At 36.1% G+C, this 26,553-nt stretch overlaps 2 protein-coding genes across 13 annotated transcripts in view; both read right to left on the reverse strand.

Annotated features, from left to right (window-relative positions):
- Positions 1 to 26,553, reverse strand: part of LOC145974574 (dynein axonemal heavy chain 6-like) — a 424,968-nt gene that overhangs the window by 262,452 nt on the left and 135,963 nt on the right. For 6 of the 12 annotated variants that reach the window (XM_083104479.1, XM_083104480.1, XM_083104482.1 and 3 more), the window contains one exon: positions 11,066 to 11,216. The exons of the other annotated variants lie outside the window; for them this stretch is intronic. In XM_083104479.1, coding sequence (XP_082960605.1) covers positions 11,066 to 11,216 — 151 coding nt within the window. The remainder of the gene's footprint in view (positions 1 to 11,065; positions 11,217 to 26,553) is intronic. 12 annotated transcript variants of the gene reach the window in all.
- Positions 23,581 to 25,969, reverse strand: LOC145974990 (E3 SUMO-protein ligase ZBED1-like). The gene is made up of 5 exons (XM_083105119.1): positions 25,902 to 25,969; positions 25,567 to 25,786; positions 25,044 to 25,213; positions 24,479 to 24,965; positions 23,581 to 24,217 (listed from the first exon to the last, which is right to left on the reverse strand). The coding sequence occupies exons 1-5, from the start codon at positions 25,909 to 25,911 to the stop codon at positions 23,581 to 23,583; spliced, it is 1,524 nt and encodes a 507-aa protein (XP_082961245.1). The 5' UTR covers positions 25,912 to 25,969.

A 26,553-nucleotide genomic window follows, 5' to 3' on the forward strand; every position in this document is an offset into this window, starting at 1 on the left:
CCGCAAGCAACATGCAACGCGCAGTGGAGGGGGTAACGGAGATGTGAGCGTAAGCATACGTGTGAGCTCGGCGCTTCGGCTAGTTTCGGATAGAAGAGGACAGAATACAGTTTTCTGTCTCCTTCTTAACAAGCAGGCAACGAAAGCGACAGGCGACACGCGACGCTGCTCGCTCCTCAATATCTCGATATATGCTCGATATATTTCTGTTACAGCTTTTCTTTATGTTTTATATTTTTGTTACAACTGTGTGGTAAATATGTATAAACATGTATATATAAACGTATAATATATTTAAAAAAAAAATATATATATATATAGATTATAAATATATTATTTATATATACATATTTATACATATTTACCACACAGTTGTAACAAAAATATAAAACAAAGAAAAGCTGTAACAGAAATATCAAGTATATATCGAAATATTGAGCAGCGAGCAGCGTCGCGCGTCGCCCATCGCTTTCGTTGCCTGCTTGATAAGAAGGAGACAGAAAACTGTATTCTGTCCTCTTCTTCTATCCGAAGCTAGCCGAAGCGCCGAGCTCACACGTACGCTTACGCTCACATCTCCGTTACCCCCTCCACTGCACGTTGCATGTGGCTTGCGGAGAAGATCTGGCAGCTCTGCTTCAGGCAGCGATGCTCGATTCAAGAATTGCGCAGCGAACGACTGCCGGAACGAGCAAAAAATTCGATATTTCGGATTAACAGCTAAACTCCAATATTTATAAAATGGTAAATATGTCGATGAAGGGAGCCCGCCTCGATTACCTTGACCTTGACATATGTTGTCAAGGTCACTGCCCTGAGTAACATCCAAAAGATTTTAGCCGTCGCTCGTTGTTTATTAAAAAGTTATTAACAAAAGAATTTTACAATTTAAATGCTTTTTATCTCCGAAAATATTGATTTGAGAAAAAAAATTTTAAGCAGAAAATAAAGCCGCCGAAAAACTACAAAAAAAGTTATATGCATTTTTTTTCATAAACCTACTATTTTAGCTGTTATAAGAAAAAATAATAATTTTAAATACATTTAATACAATTTAAATTTATATAGAATTTAATACAATTAAAAAATATCACAAATGTATGTGTACACACACACACACGCGCGCTCGCGCGCGCGCGGGGGATGCAAGGGGGGCCTTCGGCCCCTCCTCCCGCAACCACCCCGCCGGTAGGCAAGGTGGACCTCGCTTTCCAACTTACAGCATATATCCATTGTGATTGAACTCTTCGCAATGCGTCTCCTACCGACGGAGTGGTTGCGGGAGGGGGGGCCGAAGGCCCCCTTTGCACCCCCCCGCGCGCGCGCGCGCGTGTGTGTGTGTACACATACATTTGTGATATTTTTTAATTATATTAAATTGTATTAAATTCTATATAAATTTAAGTACATGCGTGGTCGGAGAAAGAAAAATATTAATATTATATTTAATTCTGTATTATTGTTATGTTTACATATTTCGGACTATAAGCATACTTTGCGTGGAAAATACTTTCGAACTGTGTTTTCATACTATAGTTCTATCTACACGGTGTCAATAAAATCTATATTCTCTTTCTAACTTCTTTTACTAATAACTTTTTAACGAACAGCGAGCGACGGCTAAAACCTTTTGGATGTTACTCAAGGCAGTGACCTTGACAACATATGTCAAGGTCAAGGTAATCGAGGCGGGCTCCCTTCATCGACATATTGACCATCGTTATGTTAAAAATGTTTTCTTTTAAAAAGAACTTATTAAAAAAACTGATGTTTAAATTAATGTGGGCTCGGATGTATCTCATATAGAAATAATTCTTCTTTAAAATACTGGGATGGCAATATTCGTTATGATTTTCGATGTTTGTTAAAATAATGGTGTAACGGGGCACCTTTCCCGACGCCGCGAATCGGCTCGCCGGTGTCAGGGTTCGGGAGAAGGGGAAGCTCAGGCTCGCAGAACAACACTATGTAATTAGAATGAGTTCTTTATTTAGTCAATCTTAACCTAAATTTACAGTTACATATATAGTGTGGTCGCGCACAACTAGGCACGGACGCGGAACTTATTCTACGGTACGAACGTAAGGTATATACAGGGTGGTCGCGTACAACTAGGCATGGACGCGGTTCTAGCGGGGCCTGCCGACTGCGGTCGGTCGAGGACGGGAGCACCCATTCCCTGAGTGGTGCACACGAGAGCGCCCGTAGCACACCAGGATACTGGACGTCGGATGCGTCCGACCGGGCCCGATAGCAACCGGGCTCCAGGGTAGGGAGAACAGGTCGCGGATTACCGCGACGCGAGACCATGGAGACGGCTGTTTCGGTCAGAGATCGCGGGGATGGTTGTCAGGCGAGAATACGACTAGGATATGGGGTCGTGAAGACGGTTGTACTTTTATTTGTTCCGTGTAGTAGCCGTGAAAACGGCTGTTTACTCCGTTGGGCCGCGCAGACGGCTGTTCGTCGGGAGCCTGGAAGCGAGTATCCTGGAGCCATAGAAACGGCTGCTGAGTCTGGCGGTTGATCAGATTCCGTCCCTCAAGATTCCGTCTAGAAGCTGTGAAAACGACTGTTTAGTCCAGGAGCCGTGAAAACGGCTGTTTCGGTCGGAGCCGTGAGAACGGCAGTTAGTCGTCGTCGAGGACTCGGTGTTAGGAATGAGACAGACGGATCCGGATGCCGACTGCAATCGGCCGAGAATGGGAGTACCCGTATCCTGGATCGGAAGACTGGTAGTGCACACGGGAGCGTTTGTAGTACACCGGGATACTGGCCATCGGATACGTCCGACCGGACACGATATCAACCGTGTTCTGGATCAGAGAACGAGAACTAGAAGTCAGTAGTTCGAAGTTCTCAGAGTGCGCCCTGAGGCTTCGAGCGTCCCGAGAGTTGAGACAGGAATAGGCAGCGATCTGCCGGAGAGGCCGGCTTATATACCCGGCGCGATATCCCCACACCGGTACCCCCACACGTCATACATCGAAGTAGGTTAGGCCGCGGCTTTTAGTTTGCGGCTCCTAAGCAGTGGCACTCAGCGCCGGCGGTTTGGGTGAGCAGATGTTCGGCTCGCACAGCGCATTAATTAGACGACTGTTCGGTCTGAGTCTAGTAAAGGCTCGACCGTTACAATGGTTGTATTCGTTTCGATAATTTCCTTGAAAGAGACATTCGTGTTTTTGCGTTTAGGGAATTGTAATGGAGCAATCCACGAAGATAGTGGGAGGGACTCCCAAATTATTTGAATAGGGAATGGTTCTACATCCGAGGTCCGAAAAGAAAGATATGGATGGAAAAAGTTAGTGCTTGTTACTTATTTTATTGTTTTTATTTAAAGGAAAGTAAATTTGGAGATGCGTCGGAGTGATCAATTGAAGGCTGTTTCGACCGCGGTTTTTAAGCCGTGGTTTTCCCGCGGAATGGAGGGCAAATGCCGAGACAAGGATTTGAAGAGTCCTTATTGGATTTTGGGTCCACGGTGAATACCGTCCTCATCCAAAGATGTTAGGGCATCGGCCGAGGGATGGAGATTTGAAGAAAAAAATTGAAGTCGATTGAGATTAGAGCATGTCGCTCGGTACCTTGCAGCAGCAGGAAGAAGACACAGCTAATTCTCTGGAGTCGACATGCCTTAGATCTGCAGTGAGTCGCTCGATACTTCTGGCGAGAACCGAATTAGAGCAAAAAGACTCAAGATCCTGAAACATTTCATGATTGTCGGGACAACAATCTTGGAAAACGGGGGGCACTGTTGCGTCCCCGCGTTCCCTCTCTGCGGATGTATTTGCCATCTGTTGTATTCTGTCGGTGGGAAGTACGTCGACGGAAGAAGATCGTCTCTGTGCGCGTTGTCAAGATGTTGTTATAAACAACGACTGTCAGAAAGTCTAAGCCCAGTCGTCAAGCTGTGCGGATGCGCGTCAATCTGTGTTCCGTTTTCCGATTATTCTGAGTTCTTGTATATTACTCGTGATTTATTAAAGTTCTTGTGTTCCTTAAACCGCGTTATTATTTACGAGTGTGCAAGTATGAACGTATGCCGATCAGTTGTGTCGCGCGCGTTCGATATACAGGGTGATTCTGAACAACCTGATGTTTTTGAAATATGATATTCTTGAACGAATTCTAAGACTATTTTTCACCTTGAAAAATTTTATCCAAAACTTAATTTTTGAATTATAATAGAAAATAGTTGGCTACTCACGAGTCCGATATAACGGGCAGACAGGGACGTCGCAACGCGTCACGAGACAAATGCTCTCCCGTTTCCCCAGACAGTCAATTTTATTGCACAATATTTGATCCTTTGAAGTGTATTAAATTATTATTGCAGTTTCTACACAATATTTAACAATATTATTACCGTCTAGGAGGGTTATAACGTAACGCTTAAGAATAAAATATTCAAACGCGAAATTACATAAAGTAACAAATAAACTGGAAATGGACGAATGAAAAACGAAATAGTAATCGCAATTTTATTAAATATTCTTATCTTTAAGAAAACTGACGAATTTTATTTCTTTCTGGGGATCATTTAATAGCTCTAACGAAAGTTAGGTCAGATTTAGCTAGATTAGACTCCCTCTCAACAGTCGCCATCTTGTCGTGGTGGGGAGGCTTCCCACTCTTTCGGGAGTGAGTCTAAGAGCACACCAGAGTATGAAACTGGATGATTTACGTGTTAAACGTACCAGCCTAGGGGTTTCCGACTTCCAGAGCCCGGCGGGTGTCGTCCCGTCCTCCTCCCCGTCGTCATGTGTCTCGGGTGAGCACCGGGGAGGCATCCCCGATCCAGCCACTTGCGCCTCACATATTTTTCTAGTCTGCGAATATTGTTTTCTAGCAATTATTCGTTAGGCTGAAAAATGTGTGAATGCTCTCTCCACAGAATATGCGTCAATGCCGTTGCCACGGATGGATTCTGTCGCTCGTTGATCAAATGGGCGTAAAGACACGTCCGACCTCCTCCCACATACATCCCTATCTTTCTCTGGAGTCGCAGTCCTCTGGATCTTTGAGTAAGGACGCGCGTGGCTTGCCGATCCCCAGGAAGTAATGCGGTTCCCTGGGAGTCAGCAATGGGTGAATAAGAAACGCAAGGGGTTTTTTAGTGGATATGCCTGGACTGCAGCATGGCAGCCAGGAAAGCCCTACACTATCCCGCTGGTCCTGGCCAGCGATGTGCATAAGGTGTATTTTCCCCCTTGTAAAAAAAAGGCTAGATTAGACTAGACTGGTTTCTTGTTAGAATGAATGATGTTAACAAGGGCGTCCGCAGGATTTTTTTCAGCGGGGGGCATGACACAAAATGTTATTCAGATTGATTGAAATGTATGCTTTGATATTTATACACCTTTTATTATTAAAGCTTTCTCACTGCGGCAAGGTAGATGTAAATTGAGAAAGATATTTTGTTTTTTTTGTATTTTATTTTTTAATTTAAAAAATTTTTTTTCAAATTTTTATTTTAATTTTTTTTAATTTTTTAATATTTTGTTGTATTTTTTTAGAATAAAAGAAAAAATAATTCAGTTTTTTAAAAGTAAAAAAAAATAAGTTAAAAATTTGAAATAAAAGTAAATTTTTTAAGTTGTTGAGGATTAAGCCGAAGCAAGAAATTGCGCATTACTAACTATCATATTTGGCGCGTCAGTGACGTATAGAGAGCCAAAACCGCTGGCGAATCGCGAGCTCCATCCATGCCGTCACCTCGCGCCTATCGCGCCACATCACTACGCCACTGGCGCCCAATCGCTGGCGACCACCGCGAGTTGCTTGACAGAGGCCCGCGATAACAATTTTGCCCTCTGACAATGTTCAAAACGAAAAGTCATAAAAATAAAAACTATAATAGGACGTCCGCTACTCTCGGGAAGGATCCAGATCTTTCTCGAAGAAGGAGCCTATATTTAAACCGCCGTCAAAAAGATCGAGTTGCCCTTTTCAAAAGTTCTGCTGCTAAGCTCACGTATTCTCGTTGCTCGCGACTTTAACGAATTTTCTGATCCGTTGCTTGCGGAGTGGTAAATCGGCTGCTCGCTGATTTAGCTTGTGATTTATTAGTAGTTTTCTTTGTACATACTTATCGTTAAATTAAACTGTGACGTTATATATATTAAATGCAAAAGCGACTCCGCTGACTATTCTGTCTCCATATTCGACTCCTCTCGTCTCATTCGCCTCCTCGTGCTCTAAGCTCTTTCACAACGAGCTATCTCGAACATAAGTAATTTTAAGTAAATTTTAATCGAAAAGAAAAACCAGTCTTCTTTCATCCTGGCCGAATTTGTCTATAACTTTATTTAGAAATCCTTCTTCGTTATTTGCAATCATTTGCCTATGAGTGCTTAACATACACAAGCCACTAATTTTCGATTCAGACATTGTAGAGCGGAGCCATGTTTTTATCCTCCGTAATGTGCTGAACGATCTTTCTACTGTTGCTGTAGTAACTGGCAATGATAAAGATCTCAGGAGTTCACGTTGAATTGCAGGAACGAATTTGGCAGCTGTAAGCATGTCTTCCACATTACTGATCTCAATTTCACTTACAACCTTGTACCATATTAGACCATCATTAAGCAAACTACCACTCTTGTCGATCTCTAACAATAATTTCTTTCGCTCCTCATGTATCAAAGCTTTGAAATTAGATGGATATAACCGGAAAAGGATATAACCACTTATTTTCCTTAGAAAATCTAATTGTAAGAGAATTAACGAGTGAATCTGTATATAGCAAAAACAGGCTGTTTGAAATATTCTTCGGGATCATTTGTTGTATAATTCGCTCTATTGATCTGTTTCAAGACAATCCGGGGAATTGTAATATCTATTCCAATTGACTGAAGCTTTCGCATTCTGTGAAAATGTTGTCAAATTGATCCCGCTCATCTTGAAGGACAGATATTAGGCGCCTAACATGATCCTGACAATCCAGCAAATTTATTTGCTTATTTTGCAGCAAAACAGAAATTGGTCCCAGTATTTCAGAGTATTTTGCCATAATGAAAACGCAAATTAAAAATACAGGTTTAGTGACAGTACTATATAAACAAAAAGCTTTTTGTTTACCATTTGTTGTCCCTTCTGAGATTTCATGTAATTGCTCTAATATTACTTTTAAGTGCCTTTTAAATAATCCAATAGTTTTATGTTTCTCCGTCCAGCGGGTTTCGCACAGCATAAGGATTGAAGGAAGAAGCTGTCTACGGATGTTGCTTTCTTTAAAGAAATTTATTATTTCTTTTATGGTTCCAATAGTATTTCTAATTTTACTAATATTTCTTTTACTAGTATTTCTAATTTCTAATTTCAATTTGTTCAAATCATGGACAACCAAGTTTAGCCTATACGACGAAAAGTGAACGAAATGAATATTAGAATATTTTCTTTGAATAATATTCTTAACTCCATTTTCTTTTCCAGCCATTGCAGAGCATCCGTCATATCCCTGTCCAATGCAATATTCCATATTTAAATTGAGGCTCTCGCACTTTTCTAAAATAGCTTCAGAAATAGACTGGGCATCAAATTTCTTAAGGATTACAAATCCAAGAAACTCTTCTCTGATAACTAATTTGTCATTATCAAAATTAGCAAATCTGACGCTTAATGAAAGTTGTTCCACTCCAGCAATATCACTGGTCTCATCTGCCAGAATCGAGAAGCATTTGGAGGCATTGGTTTTTGAGACAATATCATTTGCTATTATTTCTTCACAAATTTTTATTATCTCATTCTCAGTTCTGACAGATGTGTATTGTGCATTCCGTGGACCTTCTTCGAAATGTTGTTTTAACGTCGAATCACGGGCTTGTATTCGAAATTTTAACAGGTCCTTGAAATTTCCCTCATTCGATGCTTTTCCACGAAGAGCCAAGTCATGGGTACCCGATTGTCTGAACAATTGACCCTAATTTTTCTCGATTCTTTGCGATGATATCGGCCCTGGACTGGGAAATCGCATTGACAATGTTAAGCTTCTTTTTGTCTTTTATGACAATCAAACTGATTGCTTCCGTAACAGCCTGTTTGTGCCATTCGGACTTAGCATGATTTCGTGCGTTCTCATGAAAATGATTATATTTGCTAAAGCCTTTTATTATAAAACCACCTTGCAAACCTCGATGAACCTTTTGTTTGAAAATTACACAAAATTTGCAAAGGGCGCCGTTGGCAACTTCTGAATATGCTAACCACGGAGTATAGTTCTCAAGCCATTCAAATCTGAAGCTCCTTTTCTCACCGGTTTTATTAAAGTTGTAATTTTTTTCCGGAGTCCATATGTCAAAAACTTGAAGTTTCTCTTCAACAGGTAAATTAGAGTTAGGTCCGATGTACCGGCCAATATCAAACTTTTCTAGTATGGCTTCAGGGATAATTTTAGATGGAACGTCAGCGCTAGTTGATGGAATACAAGGAATGGATAAAGCAGATGAAGTAGAGGAAGATAAGGCCAAAGATTGATTTTGGAACTAATCACTAGTTTCTAACCTAGGTTTTTTGAAAAAATTTTTTATATCCATATCGAAATATAATTAGTAATTTTATTCGAATATTTATAGTTTATCAATGTTTTGAAAAAATTTAATTTCTTCAAGCTCAATTATGGACAGGAAAAGAATATTTTAATATTTTCAAAAATGTAAGATATTGTCTAAAAAATTGCTCTGATATCTCTTCTCAAAGATAGGAAAGAAAATAATTGAATAAAGGTACATAAAAAATTAATCATAAACGGAAATTTTTCAATTCACAAATCAAAATAACTCAAAGGCTACTTCAATCATCTCGTTTATTTAAGAAAATAATTTTATGTAGGATCTCGTGGAAATTTCGCTTCGCGTATGGATAGGTGACAGACAGTTTTCCTAGGCTAGAACTGCTCACGATCTGCAATTTTCCCCCTTACGTCTTGAGATCCTAGCAACGAGATATAAACAAGACGCGCAGCGCTCTGCTTCAGGTACATAGAGCTTATATGGAGGAACGTGCAAGGAGGATCGACAGAGAGATATATTTTTCTGTCTCAAGTGTGGCCGTAGCGCACATGTAGCGCGGTTCGCGCTTGTGTGCGTTATCCTCTCTACTGCCAGAGCCGGTGTCCGGTGTGCCGGTGAGCTGAGACTTCGTTCTGGCACTGCCCATGGTGGGGGGAGGGGCACAGTTGAGACAGTATATATCCACCTCTCTGTTGATCCTCCTCGCACGGACTTGTCTATAATCTATGGTTGGCATATAGGCAAAGTCTCTCTATTAGTATAAGTTCTATGCTCAGGTACGACGCATCTGTAACGCAATCTATTATGATACAATAATCCTAAATTTTAGGGTTATTATATCTTAAATGTAATTAATAATCGAGAATTGTGACTTTGTTATTAAATTAATTATATAAAAAGATTTTAAAGAGATCGCATTTAAAACATTGACATGTGGGCAATCAGGGGCACGGAACCGCGTTACAGATGCGTCGTATCTGAGGCAGAGCGCCTCATATCTTGTTTACGACTCGTTGCTAGGATCTCAAGACTTAAGGGGGAGACAATAAGAGTTGACTCTCGGAAATCGGCTGGAATCTGGAATATGCAGATCGTGAGCAGCTCTGGCCTAGCTGTATATGCAACGTTGTGAAATCTAGTCTATAGGGCGACTATTTCTGTCGACTGTTTTAACGGTCGGTTAAAGTTAACAGACATTGGAAATAGTCACCCATAGACATGTAACCTATTCAGACGCTAGTTAGCATTTTTTTCTATTTTCTATATAACGCCTATATAAGTAATATTATACGTTAAACGGGCGCTAGGCGAAATATCGCTAATATGTTTCGTGTATTTATTTGTGGACAAACGCTAGACGAAATGTAGCTGCCATGTTCACGCAAGCTAGATTTTCTCTAGTGCCTGACTAACTGAAACTAGCTTGAGAAAACTGGATAGACACTAGGACCAAAACAGTTTGCCACGGACAAATTTCCACACGAGATGTTATTTTGTTTCTTTTTTTTGTTAAATGAGGAATGTAGGCATTAAAAATATGAAATGAATTATGGTTATGAATTTTTTTTCATTTTCCAGGGGGGTGCATGTGCACCGCTTGCCCCCCCCCCCCCCCCTGCGGACGCCCATGGATGTTAAATTAAATGACAATAGAAAGGAAATGATAATTACTAGAAAAAAAAGGATAAGAAGATGTACATATTCTTGAGTTTTTGTTTCTACAAATTTCTACAAATCTGCTACTTGGAATACGATTTTCGTAACTTTCCCATCATATTATAATAAACCGTTTGAAAATGATTCAGTACATTACAAATTATAAAAAAAACACATAGTAAAGATTAAAAAATTAAAAAGAAAAGGGCATAAGAACCAACGCTCAGTAGTTGGAGCGCAGAGAAGCAACAACACTTCTTTCTTTTTTCAATATTAGTTTATTACAACTCATATTACAATAACAAAAAGCAAACGTTTCGGATCATCTTTTGATCCTTCCTCAGCGCGATGTTAATATATATTACACATTATGACGCGTTACATTATACGAATTTGTTTCTCGACACATAGGTTACGCTAAATTGCATTCCGCGGAGGTCTAGTAAGCGCTCTGCTTCCAACAGTCAATTAAATATATTATAATTATGCTGTGCGACACATCATGTGTCACATGCTGTGTCACAGCAGAGCAGATTCCGCGCTTTTTACAATTAATAATATAGTATGCCGCTGTGCGTATCATGTCGATTCGAGATTCGATGACGAACTGTATAAATATGAGTTTGTAATATGAGTTTTGTAATAAACTAATATTGAAAAAAGAAAGAAGTGTTGTTGCTTCTCTGCGCTCCAACTACCGCGCGTTGGTTCTTATGCCATTTTCTTTTTAATTTTTTGATTACTTGAATCAAATTTCTAATTCTTAAATAATAAAGATTCTTTTGTCACGGCTACAATTCGATTATTTTATCCATCGTTATTTTATCATTTTGTTTTTTAATTTTGTTTTAAATCTGATTTTTTGAGATATATTATTGAAGATATATAACTGAAATTACCAAGTTTTCCATAAGTTTTTTGTTCTGTATTTGAATTATCCTGTGTATATCCAGCTTGCAAAAGTGTGGTAATACACGCATCATACACTATGCCCAATATCAGCTCTCGAAATTCGTCTAACTTTCTTCTAGCGTACTCTAATTTAGTGAGCTGTGTAACATACAAATATACATATATATATACAGGGTGATCCAGAACAAACGTTTGTCTTTAAAAGAATAAATTGTCGAGTCTATTCTAAGACGATTTTCCCTTTACCAAAATTGTCTACGAGGCTTAGTTTTTAAATTATTAAATAAAATAGTTTGCGAATTACGGAACGAGTACAAGAGGTAGACAGGGACGGCGCAACTCGTCCGATACAGGCGATCATGTGGGGCGCTCGACGCGATCAGCTGATTGCTGCACACGATGAGTGTAACAATCAGTGTGTGTGTGTGTGTGTGTGTGTGTGGTGTATTTATGCACGCGTATCCACACATGCACCGTACTCTCTCTCTTTCTCTCTCTCTCCCTCTTTCTCTCTCACTCTCTTACTCACTCACTCACTCACTTATTCTTACCTTAATAATGAGATTCTTCATACTGCTGATAAATAGCAGTGCCCAATGTGTTGCACGATAATAATCGTCGTCGACGAGACGTCGTTTCTTCAACACGCAGTCTGACACATCGTCAAATAAGCGAAGTTTTTTCTTTCATCACTTTCGACACTTTTACAAATTTACTCGCGCACTTAATCACTCACGATTGATAAAAGGAGAAATTTACCAACGGTTACGGTACGAATTTAATAAACGGTTAACGCATTTAATTATTAATTACACACTCGATTAAAGAAACGCGTTAACAGAACGCGATACTCGATGCAAAGCGCGCGACGCGATGACCAACGACAAGCAGGTCAGGTTAGTACTAGCGCGTAATGCTACACGTTTATGTTTGGCAGCGCGTAATGCTACACGTTTATGTTTGGCAGCGTTAGTACTAACCTGTCAGACTGCGTGTTGAAGAAACGACGTCTCGTCGACGACGATTATTATCTTGCAACACACTGGGCACTGCTATTTATCAGCAGTATGAAGAATCTCATTATTAAGGTAAGAATAAGTGAGTGAGTGAGTGAGTGAGAGAGTGAGAGAGAAAGAGGGAGAGAGAGAGAGAGAAAGAGAGAGAGTACGGTGCATGTGTGGATACGCGTGCATAAATACACCACACACACACACACACTGATTGTTACACTCATCGTGTGCAGCAATCAGCTGATCGCGTCGAGCGCCCCACATGATCGTCTGTATCGGACGGTGAGTTGCGCCGTCCCTGTCTACCTCTTGTACTCGTTCCGTAATTCGCAAACTATTTTATTTAATAATTTAAAAACTAAGCTTCATAGACAATTTTGGTAAAGGGAAAATCATCTTAGAATAGACTCGACAATTTATTTTTTTAAAGACAAACGTTTGTTCTGGATCATCCTGTATATATACAGAGAGAAGAATGAGAGGTGTCATGGCCCGCTTTTAGGTGATCCCTGAAAGCGATACGCCCTCTGTGGACCTTAAAAACGTGCACCTAAACTACGAAGCCAAGGTGCACGAATGTTCTCAGAGGGTAACATATAAGGTGCACAATTTTTGGTTCTATTCCGTGCTATGTGCACAAAATGTCGGTAGCACCAGTGCTGTATAGCAAGGTGCTTACGTATATCAAATAAATTTTAATATAAATGAGAAATGACGAATTTGCGATCCTCTCACACTCTCTCTCTCTCTCTCTCTCTATATATATATATATATATATATATATATATAATTTTTTTTTTTGATATATGAATTTGCAATGAGCAGCGACATATTTTTTCTTAAGAACAATTATATGTTTTTTTTACATTAACTGATTCCTCTTATTATTCTATGCATAAAATTATTAAAGTAAAATAATCGAAAAATGAACATTTTATCAGATATTTTATAATTTATATAAAATTATGTCAACTTAAAGAATCAAATATCTCGTTAACTGTTCAATTTTTGACTATACTATCTTTATAACTTTTTACACGGAATATTGCGAAGAATCGATTTATATAAAAAAATTAGGATGGTTCCATTAAAAAATATGAAGATAATCTTGAAATTTCTAAAACGCTTCCACTTACGAAAACAATATTACTAGCATCTCATGGTCCTTTTAATCGTACAATTTTCGTAATTACAATTTTTTCATATCTGTAAAAATAGCGTAGATATTTCAAGTGAGCAAAGTTTTATATACATATATATGTGTGTGTGTGTGTGTGTGTGTGCGCGCGCGCGCGCGCGTGTATAGCGTATACGGGAGTTATGTGAGCAAGCGAGAAGGTAATAAGAGAGAGCGAAATGGCAATAAGAGCGAACGAGATAGCAATAGCACGAGCAACGAAGCTTGGAAATAGAGTCTTTCTTGCAGCCTGGCATACTATTTCTCTCTCGCTCGCTCCTATTACTATCTCGCTCGCTTCTGTTATTGTTTCACTCGCTCTTACGTACTCATATACTGTCATGCTCATCTCGTTATCAAATCTGCCGCTGGCAAGCGGCCGATGACAAATTATGACAAATAAATAAGTTAATTATTTTAAGATATATTTATAAGAGTATAGAAGTAATTTTAATGGAATAATGAAAATTTTGCGATTAAAATAAGAAACACGGTATCAATCGGATAAACATAGTTAAATATATAATCAAAATTTTTATTATCAGACCAATTAAAAATTATCCGATTTACGTCATGTTTGATATCATTTTAATCGCAAAAATCTCAATAATTCATTAAAATTACTTTCAAATGGATAAAATAAAAATTAGGAGTTTCAATTTTTATTTTATAAGATGTTTACATTCGCGAGGAAGCCGAGTCCGCTTATCTTTACGACCTGTCAAGTGCGAGAGCGACAGCGAAACCGCGAGTCGAGAGCGAGCGAGATGACCTATCATCAAAGAATTCCGAAGTCTCTTACAATCGGCTTCTTCACTTCCTCTATCCATTCGCAATTTACGAGATTATAAAGTAAAAACTGAAACTTTTATTTTTAATTTCATCGGTTTGAAAGTAATTTTAATGAATTAAAGAGATTTTTGCGATTAAAATGATATCAAACACGACGTAAATCGGGTAATTTTTAATTAGTCTGATAATAAAAATTTTATAATTATATTTAACTAAATTTATGCGATTTATATCGTGTTTGATATTATTTTAATCTCAAAATTCTCATTATTCCATTAAAATTACTTTCAAATGAATAAAAAATGCATTTAATTTTTTGACATATATTCGTGAATATTATAAATGAAGTCTCGTGTAAGAAACTTCGGAATCTGCGACATCGGAAATTTTTTCATTATTTATAATAATATACGATTTTAAATTGCCATAAAATAAAAACTAAAGCTTTGATATTTTATTTGATCTTTTTGATTAAAAGGGATTAATGAAATTTTTGAAATTGAAAATTATTCTAATAAAATATTGGGTTTAATGTGATTTCAATCGTAAAAATCAAATTAATTCTAAAGTTATGTTCAGTAAGATAAATTAAGTAAAGTACAATGCAACATTTTATACAATGTAGTCTTATTTTTAAAATTATAGTTTAAATTAGACACTATTAATTTATTAAAATATAACTATAATTATAAGAAATTAAGAGTTTTATTATATACATGTACACATTGATTTTTACGATTGAAATCACATTAAACCCAATATTTTATTAGAATAATTTTCAATTTTAAAAATTTCATTAATCCCTTTTAATCAAAAAGATCAAATAAAATATCAAAGCTTTAGTTTTTATTTTATGGCAATTTAAAGTCGTGTATTATTATAAATAATGAAAAAATTCCCGATGTCGCAGATTCCGAAGTTTCTTACACGAGACTTCATTTATAATATTCACGAATATATGTCAAAAAATTAAATGCATTTTTTATTCATTTGAAAGTAATTTTAATTGAATAATGAGAATTTTAAGATTAAAATAATATCAAACACGATATAAATCGCATAAATTTAGTTAAATATAATTATAAAATATAATTATAAAATTTTTATTATCAGACTAATTAAAAATTACCCGATTTACGTCGTGTTTGATATCATTTTAATCGCAAAAATCTCTTTAATTCATTAAAATTACTTTCAAACCGATGAAATTAAAAATAAAAGTTTCAATTTTTATTTTATAAGATGTTTACATTTTCGTGAATTGCGAATGGAGAGGAAGCGAAGAAACCGATTGTAAGAGACTTCGGAACTCTTTGATGATAGGTCATCTCGCGCGCTCTCTACTCATGGTCTTACTTTCTCTGTCACACTTGACAATCGTGATAGACAGCTCGGAAAGATAAGCGGACCCAAGAATCGAGAGCGAGCGAAACAGTAACAAGAACGAGCGAGACAATAATAGGAGCGAGCGAGACAGTAATAGGAGTGAGCGAGACAGTAATAGGAGCGAGCGAGACAGTAATAGATGCGAGCGAGAGGAAAATAATAACGCGCAAGAAAAATCTGATTCTCGAGCTCGAGTCCTCGTTGCTCGTGCTATTTCTATCTCGTTCGCTCTTATTTCACTCGTCCTTCTCGCTTCCTCACGTAACTCTCGCATCGCTTTTATGCATATATACGTACATACATACGTACATACCACACATACCCCCACCCACATATATATATATATAAGAATAAAAATGTTAAATAATAAAGATGTATGTATATATATATATATATATATATATATACACACACATTTATATATATACACACACATACATCTTTATTATTTAGAACTTTTATTCTTAAGAAATGTATACGCGTTTTATATTAAAAATAATATCAAACTTTCTCTCTGTAAATATATAAATTATTTATTAATAGCCTAATAAAATATCTTATTTTCAAGTGTTGTAATCATATAATGAATAAATTTCTATATATATATATATATGAGAGAGAGAGAGAGAGTCATACAAAACTCATTAAAAATTTATTTAATATACGTAAGCGTCTTGCTATACAGCACTGGTGCTACCGCCATTTTGTGCACATAGCACGGAACAGAACCAGAAATTGTGCACCTTATATGTTACCCTCTGAGAACATTCGTGCACCTTGGCTTCGTAGTTTAGGTGCACGATTTTAAGGTCCACAGAGGGCGTATCGCTTTCGGAGGGATCACCTAAAAGCGGGCCATGATACCTCTCATTCTTCTCTCTGATATATATATACATATATATATATATATATATATATATACATATATATATATATATATATATATATATACAGGGTGATTCTAAATAACTTTATGTTTTTGCAAAAACATAATCTTGACCGAATTCTAAGACGATTTTTGCTTTGGCAAAATTTCGTCCGAAGCTTAGTTTTTGAATTATTAAAGGAAGTAGTTAACGTATGACGGGTCGGATACAAGAGGCAGGCAAGGGTGGCGCGATTCACCGTCTTACGCGGGGCGCCTGCTGCGATCAGCTGGTCGCTATACACATACAGAATGTATGTGTTCGCGACATACATTCTGTCTGTCTGTCTGTCTGTCTGTCTCTCTCTCTCTCTCTCTCTCTCTCTCTCTCTCTCTCTCTCTCTATCATTCACTCACTCACCTGTATTTTTTTTTTTTACGAGAGAGGGTAAAATGCATTTTATGCATACCCACCGGTCGATCCAGTGAGTTATGTGGGACTCGAGTACCAAGTCGAATTACCAACTCGGTACTCCCTACCCACTAAAAACCCCTCTCTTTTCACGAATTTCCTTTGACACACTGTCCCTCTGACTTCCCGAGATCTGTTTTCACATAACGTCAAAAAATAGTTATTATTACCTTGTTCGATGACTTTTGATGTATTGCTGTAATTGCTTGAAGGAGAAATGAATTTTTCGATAGATCGTCCGTTCTCAAATTTAACGTAGATATCACGTTGCAAAAAACAAGAAATCCACACTAAATTATTAACTGAAAGTTTTTCTTCTTTCATGAACTGTATTCTTTTATAAACTTTAACGTAATCACATTTATTTACTCACTCGATGAGACGAGAAATTTACTAATGACTCTGTCACTAATCACTATTAATTACTGTCGAATAATAACTGTTGGCGATTAAAAATCACTCGATGAAAGAAACACGCGCGGACACGTTACTACACGACGCGACGACGCGACAATGCGACGATAATTACTCGGCGACTGCAAGCAGTTTTTTGTCATGATAGGTTGCGGTAGGTTAAGGTACTACTGGCGCTATCGAACGCGATCATGTGTTCGATTGAAGAATGCGGTAAACATAATAAACATTTAACATACTAATATTATTATTATCATGAATGTGTGTGATATCCATACATCGTATGATATCTATTTAAAAATTAATTAGATTAAATAAGTGTTTTTAAAATATTTATTACTTTTACTATTATCTTAAATAAATATTTAATATTAATATTTTATATGATAATAGTAAAAGTAATAAATATTTTAAAAACACTTATTTAATCTAAATAATTTTTAAATAGATATCATACGATGTATGGATATCACACATATTCATGATAATAATAATATTAATATGTTAAATGTTTATTATGTTTACCGCATTCTTCAATCAAACACATGATCGCGTTCGATAACGCCAGTAGTACCTTAACCTACCGCAACCTACCATGACAAAAAACTGCTTGCAGTCGCCGAGTAATTATCGTCGCATTGTCGCGTCGTCGCGTCGTGTAGTAACGTGTCCGCGCGTGTTTCTTTCATCGAGTGATTTTTAATCGCCAACAGTTATTATTCGACAGTGATTAATAGTGATTAGTGATAGAGTCATTAGTTAATTTCTCGTCTCATCGAGTGAGTAAATAAATGTGATTACGTTAAAGTTTATAAAAGAATACAGTTCATGAAAGAAGAAAAACTTTCAGTTAATAATTTAGTGTAGATTTCTTGTCTTTTGCAACGTGATATCTACGTTAAATTTGAGAACGTACGATCTATCGGAAAACTCATTTCTCCTTCAAGCAATTACAGCAATACATCAAAAGTCATCGAACAAGGTAATAATAACTATTTTTTGACGTTATGTGAAAACAGATCTCGGGAAGTCAGAGGGACAGTGTGTCAAAGGAAATTCGTGAAAAGAGAGGGGTTTTTAGTGGGTAGGGAGTACCGAGTTGGTAATTCGACTTGGTATTCGAGTCCCACATAACTCACTGGATCGACCGGTGGGTATGCATAAAATGCATTTTCCCCTCTCGTAAAAAAATAAAAAAAAAATTACAGGTGAGTGAGCGAATGAGAGAGAGAGAGAGACAGACAGACAGACAGACAGACAGACAGACAGCAGACAGAGAGAGAATGTATGTGTTCGCATGTGTGTCTGTATGTGTATAGCGACCAGCTGATCGCAGCAGGCGCCCCGCGTAAGCACCCGCGTCTGACGGTGAATCGCGCCACCCTTGCCTGCCTCTTGTATTCGACCCGTCATACGTTAACTACTTCCTTTAATAATTCAAAAACTAAGCTTCGGACGAAATTTTGCCAAAGGAAAAATCGTCTTAGAATTCGGTCAAGATTATGTTTTTGCAAAAACATAAAGTTATTTAGAATCACCCTGTATATATACAGGGTGTGTCATTTTAAGTGATGCAGCTGAATATTTCTTAAAGTAAAAGAGATTGGGAAAAATGTTTCAGACAATAGTTGTATGGTTTCGAGGGGGACATAAGACGGTGTCATTAGTTTGACGTTGAAGAGTCAGCTGAAGGTCACGTGAAGGACACCTCCAACTTTGTAAATGGGACACCCTATTTGCTTTTGCATATTCTTATAGCTCATCTCGAGAGCTTTCCAAAACACTATAATTAAGTTAGTTTTCATTAAGAACTTTCCGAGTTATGAGGCTTGAAATCATTTCTTAATTTTACATAAACCGTAAAATATCTTGTAAAATATTCTTTTTTCGATTATCTTACCTTAATACTTTTATGTACAAAATAATGAGAGGAATCAATTGGTGTAAAGAAAACACATAATTGTTTCGAAAAAAAAAATGGAATTTGCAATTAACAATTACATATTTTTTCTTAAAAACAACTGTGTGTTTTCTTTACACCAATTGATTCTTCTCATTATTTTGTACATAAAAGTATTAAGGTAAGATAATCGAAAAATGAATATTTTACAGTTTATGTAAAATTAAGAAATTATTTCAAGCCTCATAACTCGAAAAGTACTTAATGAAAACTAACTTAATTACAGTGTTTTGGAAAACTCTCGAGATGAGCTATAAGAATATGCAAAAGCATATAGGGTGTCCCATTTAAAAAGTTGGAGGTGACCTTCACGTGACCTTCAGCTGACTCTTCAAGGTCAAATTAATGGCACCATCTTATGTCTCCCTCGAAACCATACAACTATTGTCTGAAACATTTTTGCCAATCTCTTTTACTTTAAGAGATATTCAGCTGCATCACTTAAAATGACACACCCTGTGTGTATACAGGGTGACCCATTTTAACTTAGGCAGCCAAATAACTCGAAAAATAAGCAAGATAGAGAAAAATGTTTTAGACAAAAGTTGTATGGTTTCGAGGGGGCCATAAGATGGTATCATTGGTTTGACCTTGAAGAGTCATTTGAAGGTCACGTGAAGGTCACTTCAATTTTTTTAAATGGAACATCCTATATATTTTTGTACATTCTTGTAGCTCATCTCGAGAGCTTTCCAAAACACTATAATTAAGTACATTTTCGTTAAGTACTTTTTGAGTTATGAGGCTTGAAATAATTTCTTAATTTTACATAAACCGTAAAATATCTTGTAAAATATTCATTTTTCGATTACCTTACCTTAATAGTTTTATGTACAAAATAATGAGAGGAATCAATTGGTGTAAAGAAAACACATAGTTGTTTCGAAGAAAAAATATGTAATTTGCAATTAACAATTCCATATTTTTTCTTAAAAACAACTATGTGTTTTCTTTACACCAATTGATTCCTCTCATTATTTTGTACATAAAAGTATTAAGGTAAGATAATCGAAAAATGAATATTTTACAAGATATTTTACGGTTTATGTAAAATTAAGAAATTATTTCAAGCATCATAACTCAAAAAGTACTTAACGGAAAGGTACTTAATTATAGTGTTTTGGAAAGCTCTCGAAATAAACTACAAGAATGTACAAAAATATATAGGGTATTCCATTTAAAAAAATTGAAGTGACCTTCACGTGACCTTCAAATGACTCTTCAAGGTCAAACCAATAATACCATCTTATGGCCCCCTCGAAACCATACAACTTTTGTCTAAAACATTTTTCTCTATCTTGCTTATTTTTCGAGTTATTTGGCTGCCTAAGTTAAAATGGGTCACCCTGTATATATATATATATATATATATATATATATATATATATATTCATAAATATGTAGGACGCATTTCAAGAGCGGATAAGAGACATAAAAACAACCAAAAAAGTTCATATAAACATATGTCATATTTTGCATCTTTCCGAGTTACAGCCATGTTTATGGTTCAGATGCCTACTTTTACAAATGGTGCTCGAAATGGCCACCTTCAGCTTGAATGCAAGCATGTAGTCATCCTATCATAGAGTTCCTTACTTTTTCAAAAATTCTCGATATTTGTTTAATCTGTTAACAGGTTTGTTGAATACGCTGACGAAGAAGTTGAACATTGGTAACAGGAGTTGAATAAACAATTGATTTTAAATATTTCCAGAGATAAAAATCTAATAGATTTAAATCGGGAGAGCGAGCGGGCCAAGTAACTGGACCACCACGAACTATCCATTAGTTGGCAAATCGTTCGTTCAGGTATTGTCTTGCTACTCGATTAAAATGTGGCGGTGCATTATGCATAAACCACATGTGACGTACGATATCAAGTGGGACTTCTTCTAATGGTTCATTCAGTTAATTACTCAAGAAATTGATATAAGATTGACCTGTTAATCTCTCATCAAGGAAAAAGGTTCAATCAGACGATCTCCAATTATTCCTATCCATATGTTCACACTAAATTTTTGTTGATGTCGTGATTGTACAATAGCATGCGGGTTTTCTTCAACCCAATGATGTGTGTTGTGGAAATTAAGTATGAATCACAAACATAGCTGTAACTCGGAAAGGATTTAAAATATAACATGTTTATATGAACATTTTTGGTTGTTTTTGTGTCTCTTATCCGCTCTTGAAGTGCGTCCCACATGTTTATAAACGCCCTGTGTGTATATATATATATATATATATATATATATATATATATATATATATATATACACACAGGGCGTTGTAAATATATATATATATATATATATATATATATATATATATATATTTACAACTTAATATCAATTCTTAATATCAGTCTATAATGCCCAAGAAAAGCGTTAAAATTGTCAAATTTTAACTTGTTATATCTTCTAAACTAATACCATCCCCCACTTATTTTTTGCAGGGAATTACTCAAGACAATCTCCTCTATAACATATCCAAGCAGGGATAAAATCGATGCTGTGTAACTTTTTATGAACTTTTATCTCGATTGTTACGAATTTTTTCAAAATGGTAAAAGGACTTTTTTCCCTCAATTTCATTACCTCATACACTACGAGCGTTGTCAAAGATGCTCTGACAAAGACATAGACATATAATATATAGATCTCCCGTTCGCTCTATCTCCTTTGTTTTGGTAACGTGAAAACTTAGAAAAAGAAAATACAAAGACAAAAGCAATATACGGTCCGGATGATACCAATACACAATAAAAATGAAAAGCTAAAAGACCGTGGCGCAGGTTGTTAGAGCGTAAAAAAATAAAAGTAATAATAAAAGACTAAGTAAGAGACATAATATATTAATAATCAGTTAAATATAAAGAATACATACGTACGTTTCGATCTTTTCAAGATCTTTTTCAATGTTCAAGAAATCGTTAGAAAATAAACAAAATTAAATTTTAAATAATAAATAGAGCGCGATTAAACAAGGACAAGCGCGATAAGAAACAAATAGACATTGTGTACAATAATAACAGTCGCAAAATTTAAAACCGCTAACAATAGATGTGACGAAAGCGCATATAGACAGTTAGAAAACTAAGAAACTAATAATGTCTGGCCGTAAACTAAATTTTCCGAAAGAAGGCCAACGCTTACCTCTTCGCCAGGAAAAAGACGCAATAAAACCGCATACGCGAAGCATATTCTATCACAACTATGTATTGTGTGACGATCCCCCGATGAAAAATGTCCCAAAAAATTATTTGGTAAATGTTTACTTTACGTCACACAGCTCGAAAAATTTTTATTTTCACATATGTTGTAGAGGATACATTTCTAAGTAATACACCGTTTGAATTTTGTGGCGCTCTCTCTTCGTTCCTGAAATATGCAATTTTGAAGTTTCATACCTTCATGTCATCTTTTCGTTATATCCTATTTATGTGTTTACATTTTTTGTTTACATTTGCTCAAAACGGTTTCATATTATATTTTCCTTGTGTGTTTATATTTTTTTGTTTACGTTTGCTCGTTGTGACTTCCATGTCGCTAAGCTATAGAAATATCAGAAATGTATGTGTACACACACACACACACACGCGCGCGCGCGCGCGGGGAGTGCAAGGGGGGCCTTCGACCCCCCCTCCCGCAACCACCCCGCCGGTAGTCAAGGTGGACCTCGCTTTACAACTTACAGCATATATCCATTGTGATTGAACTCTTCGCAATGCGTTCCCTATCGGCGGGGTGGATGCGGGAGGGGGGGGCCGAAGGCCCCCCTTTGTACCCACCGCGCGCGCGCGCGCGCGTGTGTGTGTGTGTGCGCCTATATTTCTTCTTAAACATACACGATGTGGTAAAATTATATTGTATCCTTGAAACTTTTTTTGTTAATAACTTTTTAATAAATAACAATAAGCGGCTAAAACCTTCTGAAAGTTATTCAGAAAGATGACCTCAGGAAATGTAAACAGAAAAATATAAACATATTTAGAAAGTAACGAAAAGATGATACAAGTAGTGTTGATTCGATATCAGTGAAGTATCGATATCAGTACTCATTACAGTACTCAAATCGGGGTATCGATACCTGTAGAGTATTGAATGCAAAGTATCGATATTTACTCGTATCGTATCAAATGAGTACTTTTTTAATTTTATGCTGGATCACTAAGGGAATTAAATAAAACAATTATATAAATTTAATTAAATGAAGTTTACTAAACAAACATATAATAAAGAATTTTTCAGTTGAATTATGTATATGATATAATTTAATTGAAAAATTCTTTTTCAGAAAGGCCACTCAAAAATATCAATTTTTGTAAATGCTTACTGCTAAGTCGATTTCGAGTTTTACAAACTATTGCCCCCGCCTTGGAAAATAACCGTTCGCAAGGAACTGAAGACGCGACCATGACCAAAAATGATCATGTCTGTTTATAAAGCGATGGGAAAACATATTTCATATCTTCCCATTCCTCGAGCGGATTTGATTTTAAGTTGCAAACAGGGCCACTCAAGTACAAAGAAAGCTCGTCACTTTCCTTGTTACTCTTCCTTTTCTTTTTAGTATGGACAAGTTCTTTGTGATGTTGCCAAAAGTCATACAACACAGATTGTTCTTCATCCGATTCACTACTAGTCGCAGCAATATCAGATTTAATAATATCTTTGAGTTTTTGAATAGCTCTACCGCATGCATGTAAGTCACGAAAATGAATATTTTTGAATCTAGGATCAAGCAAGGTGGCGATTGCTATATGTATATTCATTTCAATTAGTCCAAATCTTTTGTTAAGTTCTTTTTGAAGACTTTGCTGGACTTCCTTCATTGTGTCTGTTACTGACAGATTTTGTAATTGCTTAATTAAGCAACTCACCATAGGAATTATCTTAGAAATTTTAATATAATTTTCCGCAGAAGCTTCACGAGTCACATATTCAAAAGGTTTCAATAAAGAAATCAACTGTTTTAATGTATCCATCTCACTGCGACTCAGCATTTCAGGTCCTCGGCTGTCTACATTTAATAATTCCGAACAAACGCTTTGCATTTTTACAAACCTGTCGATCATATAATAAACAGAGTTCCACCGCGTTTTTACATCTAGTATAAATTTCTTAACTGATCCCTCCGGTACTCCTTTATTTATTTGAATAAGTCTCAGTTTGTCTGAATTGATCACGCTATTTTTTACCCATTTTACAATTTCACGTACTTTGTTTATTACTGCTTTCGCATGAACATTTTCTAAAGCCACTTCAACCACAAGATTGATGGTATGCGCAAAACATGGTAACTAATTTTTTTCGCCCACTACTAACTTTGCTGCTGCTACCATATTATTACCATTATCTGTTACGATTGCCCTTATTTTAGTAAGTTCAATATTCCAATCAGTGAAGATCTCCCTCAGTGAATCGGCAATGTATTGAGCTGTATGATTGCTCTTTAATTCTCTAACAGCCTCTAACCTAACAGCTAGGTTACAGGCCACTGGTTTAATATCATCAATATAATGAATGATCACGCCAAGGAAACTCTTCTCAGACATAGTTTCAGTCCAAATATCGGTAGTGACGCAGAAATCTGAAATATTTTTAATTTTGCTTCTTTCGACATTTGCGCATGCTTCATACTTCTCGCTTAGTTTAGTTTTAATATATGAAGAAGAAGGAACTTTGAAAGCAGGAACAATTTCTTTCATCAATTTTTTAAAGCCTTGTCCTTCAACAATATGAAAAAACCGCATATCTTTGCATATAAAATATACAAGACAATTTGTGATACTGGCATGCTTGCTTCCTCCCTCTGAAAAAAAATGTCGTTTAACAATTACTTTTTCTTTACTATTTTCTTGTACTATGAAAAATATTAGTGCATTTTTACCTTTAAGTGATGAAATTTTCCCAAATGCTTGCAAAAGTGGAGGCTGGCTAGAAATTTCGGTATTTTTATTTGTTGACGGTGTCGGCTGGGCTTCATTCAAGGAAACTTTTTCATTTGTTAGTTTAACCCGTTTCGCTTCCAACGGGCCTGATTCTGAAGTGTCGGAAGATCTGTCAAAAAAAACAAGTATTTCAAAATGTATATATATAGATAATTATTTAAATTTAATAAATATTCGTCTATTGGGTTAAGCCACATTTAAAATTTGTATTAGTAATAATAAATTAACGTTAAATCGATACTAGTTACTATCGTCTCATCACTATTTTTTTCATTGTGTAATAAGAAACTCACTTCAATATTTAATATTTAGTAAAAAATGTAAGCCAAATTTCATTAATTTAATAAATCGTGATAAAATCACAGATTACAGATGATAAGTATCTATGATTATAAGAACACAACATCAAATGACATATGACATGTTACTTACAGACAACATAAAAAATAGTTACAAATTTACCTCGAAACATTGTCGTTGTTATTGTTATCCACTTCGACATCGTCTTTAGAGTCCTTTTTCTCGTTTGTTTTAAGCACAAATTGTGCTTGCACAATGCCATGATATTTTGTATGTTTATGTAAGTTGGAAGTATTGCCACAATATTTTATGTTTTTGAAACACTTTTTACAAGTTGCATGTTTTTCGTCTTTTTTTGTGAAATAATTCCACACTTTTGAAACTGGCGGAGCCATAGCAATAAATTATTCACTGTTAACTCAGTCACTGTTAGCTAATTAAAAATCAAAGAGATAAACAAAAACAATAGCGTACAATGCACAGCACAGTAAACTAACCTAACTTCATTAGTTGTTGTATTAACCAGCAGACGACAACAGTACACACGTGGTATCAGTGTTACCAGCTTAAAATTTTAAAATTTTAAAATCCCAAGTCGAGCGGGTATAATTTAGGGCGCGTTCCAAAATTCACTGCCAGCGCTGAAAATCTATAGTTCACGTTACGTATATTATATATTTTCAGCACTGGCAGTGAATTTTAGAACATAGCCTTACAAGTACTCATATTCGATACCACCATTTTCTTTCGATACTTACTTGAATCGAAACAAAAGGTATCGATACTAATTTTACTCGTATCGAATGAAAAGTATCGAGTAAATACTCTTATTTACTTGGATCGAATCAACCCTAGATACAAGTAAGTATAAAATTTCAAAATTGCATATCTCAGGAACGAAGAGAGAGCGCCACAAAATTCAAACGGTGTATTACTTAGGAATGTATCCTCTACAACATATGTAAAAATAAAAATTTTTCGAGCTGTGTGACATAAAGTAAACATTTTTACCAATTATTTTTATTATCTCCAAATAAGTCATGAAGTCGTAGGGATAAAATTAAGCTTGGTCAAAAGATTCTTAAAAAATCCAGGAGTCTCTCCAGGTGGAAGACGCAACAAAAGAGTCAGCAGATACAAATTGAATTT

Source organism: Camponotus vicinus, unplaced genomic scaffold (genome assembly GCF_025532165.1).
Source record: "Camponotus vicinus isolate PSW18456_S1 unplaced genomic scaffold, iyCamVici1.0 SCAF_7, whole genome shotgun sequence".
In the NCBI taxonomy this organism is placed as follows: Eukaryota; Metazoa; Arthropoda; class Insecta; order Hymenoptera; family Formicidae; genus Camponotus; species Camponotus vicinus.